Source organism: Acanthisitta chloris, unplaced genomic scaffold, assembly GCF_000695815.1.
Source record: "Acanthisitta chloris isolate BGI_N310 unplaced genomic scaffold, ASM69581v1 scaffold16950, whole genome shotgun sequence".
Lineage (NCBI taxonomy): Eukaryota > Metazoa > Chordata > Aves > Passeriformes > Acanthisittidae > Acanthisitta > Acanthisitta chloris.
Genome location: NW_008651303.1, coordinates 19,857 through 20,855, shown reverse-complemented (window position 1 = coordinate 20,855; position 999 = coordinate 19,857). Strand labels below are relative to the sequence as shown.

Here is a 999-nt window from a genome sequence, read left to right as displayed (position 1 = left end):
CTCTAAATTTGCCATAACACCTTGAAATGTATTTTTTCCTCCTGTTTTCTGGTGTGTAATTGTTTGACTGGAGTTGAGGACTAGGATTCAGCCCGCTGCCTGCAGGCTGTTTGGAGGGTGCAGGGATGCAGAGCTGGCCTAGGAAAGCTGAACAGAAACAGGAGCCAGTGGGCATCCCTGTCCTGTGCAGGGATAACAAAATTGTCACCTGGCCCTACAAAACCTGGACTTGCCTCAGGATGGTTGAGTTTGGACCAGTGATAGTTTCTCTGGTGGATTTTACTGGACAGCAGTTTGGAAGTGCCCTGAGGGAAGAAAGAAAAGGATGGAGCGAAGGTCCTTCTGGATTCTGTGAGGAGCCATGGACTGGGCTGTAGTGTGCTGAGTGTGTTAGTCATTGGGGACTGAACAGTGAACTGCTGGCCCAGGTGAGCACGGTCTGATTTCTATAGAACTTCTCTTATGCAATTCTTTTCAGTGTAAGCATGTCAGGCAAAGCAGTATTCTGATTAAGAAAATATTTGTATTTACCTGTAGTGACTGCTGATTACTTCTCTGTTTGTAGTTGGTCTTGCCAATAGCCTCAGTCCATACCGAGAAGGCAGATTTGTTGAGAAACGACTGAGATCTTCTTCAGAAGGTACTGCTGGAGGCAGTCGGCTGATCATAAAACCAAAGGATGGAAATACAGAAGAGCTTAACAGCCTACATAAGCAGAGAGCAAGCTCGTCCTCTTCAAAAATGAACAGCATGGTGAGTTTTAGTCCTGTATATGTAAAGTCTTGGTTTTTCTCTGTGATTGGTGTAACTATTGTGAGAAGCAGTGACTTTACAAGCAACTGATGGGAATAATGAGTGGAGAAGCTGTGTCAGGCTTACAGGTGGTGATCCAGGCTCAGCTACAGATAGTAAAATTTTTTTTCAGGGTATGGTGATGTGAAAAGATACGCATACTTTCTGTGCAGTGCTGTAGTGGTTTTGTGTGGCCCAGGTTTTGCG

The 999-nt window shown here is 45.1% G+C and overlaps 1 protein-coding gene across 1 annotated transcript in view; it reads left to right on the top strand.

Moving 5' to 3' along the window:
• The window catches only part of CCSER1 (coiled-coil serine-rich protein 1), a gene marked incomplete at its 3' end in the record, with an annotated part of 4,106 nt that extends 3,353 nt beyond the window's left edge, over positions 1–753 (top strand). The window contains exon 2 of the mRNA XM_009072749.1: positions 566–753. Coding sequence (XP_009070997.1) covers positions 566–753 — 188 coding nt within the window. The remainder of the gene's footprint in view (positions 1–565) is intronic.
• Positions 754–999: the final 246 nt, after the last annotated feature.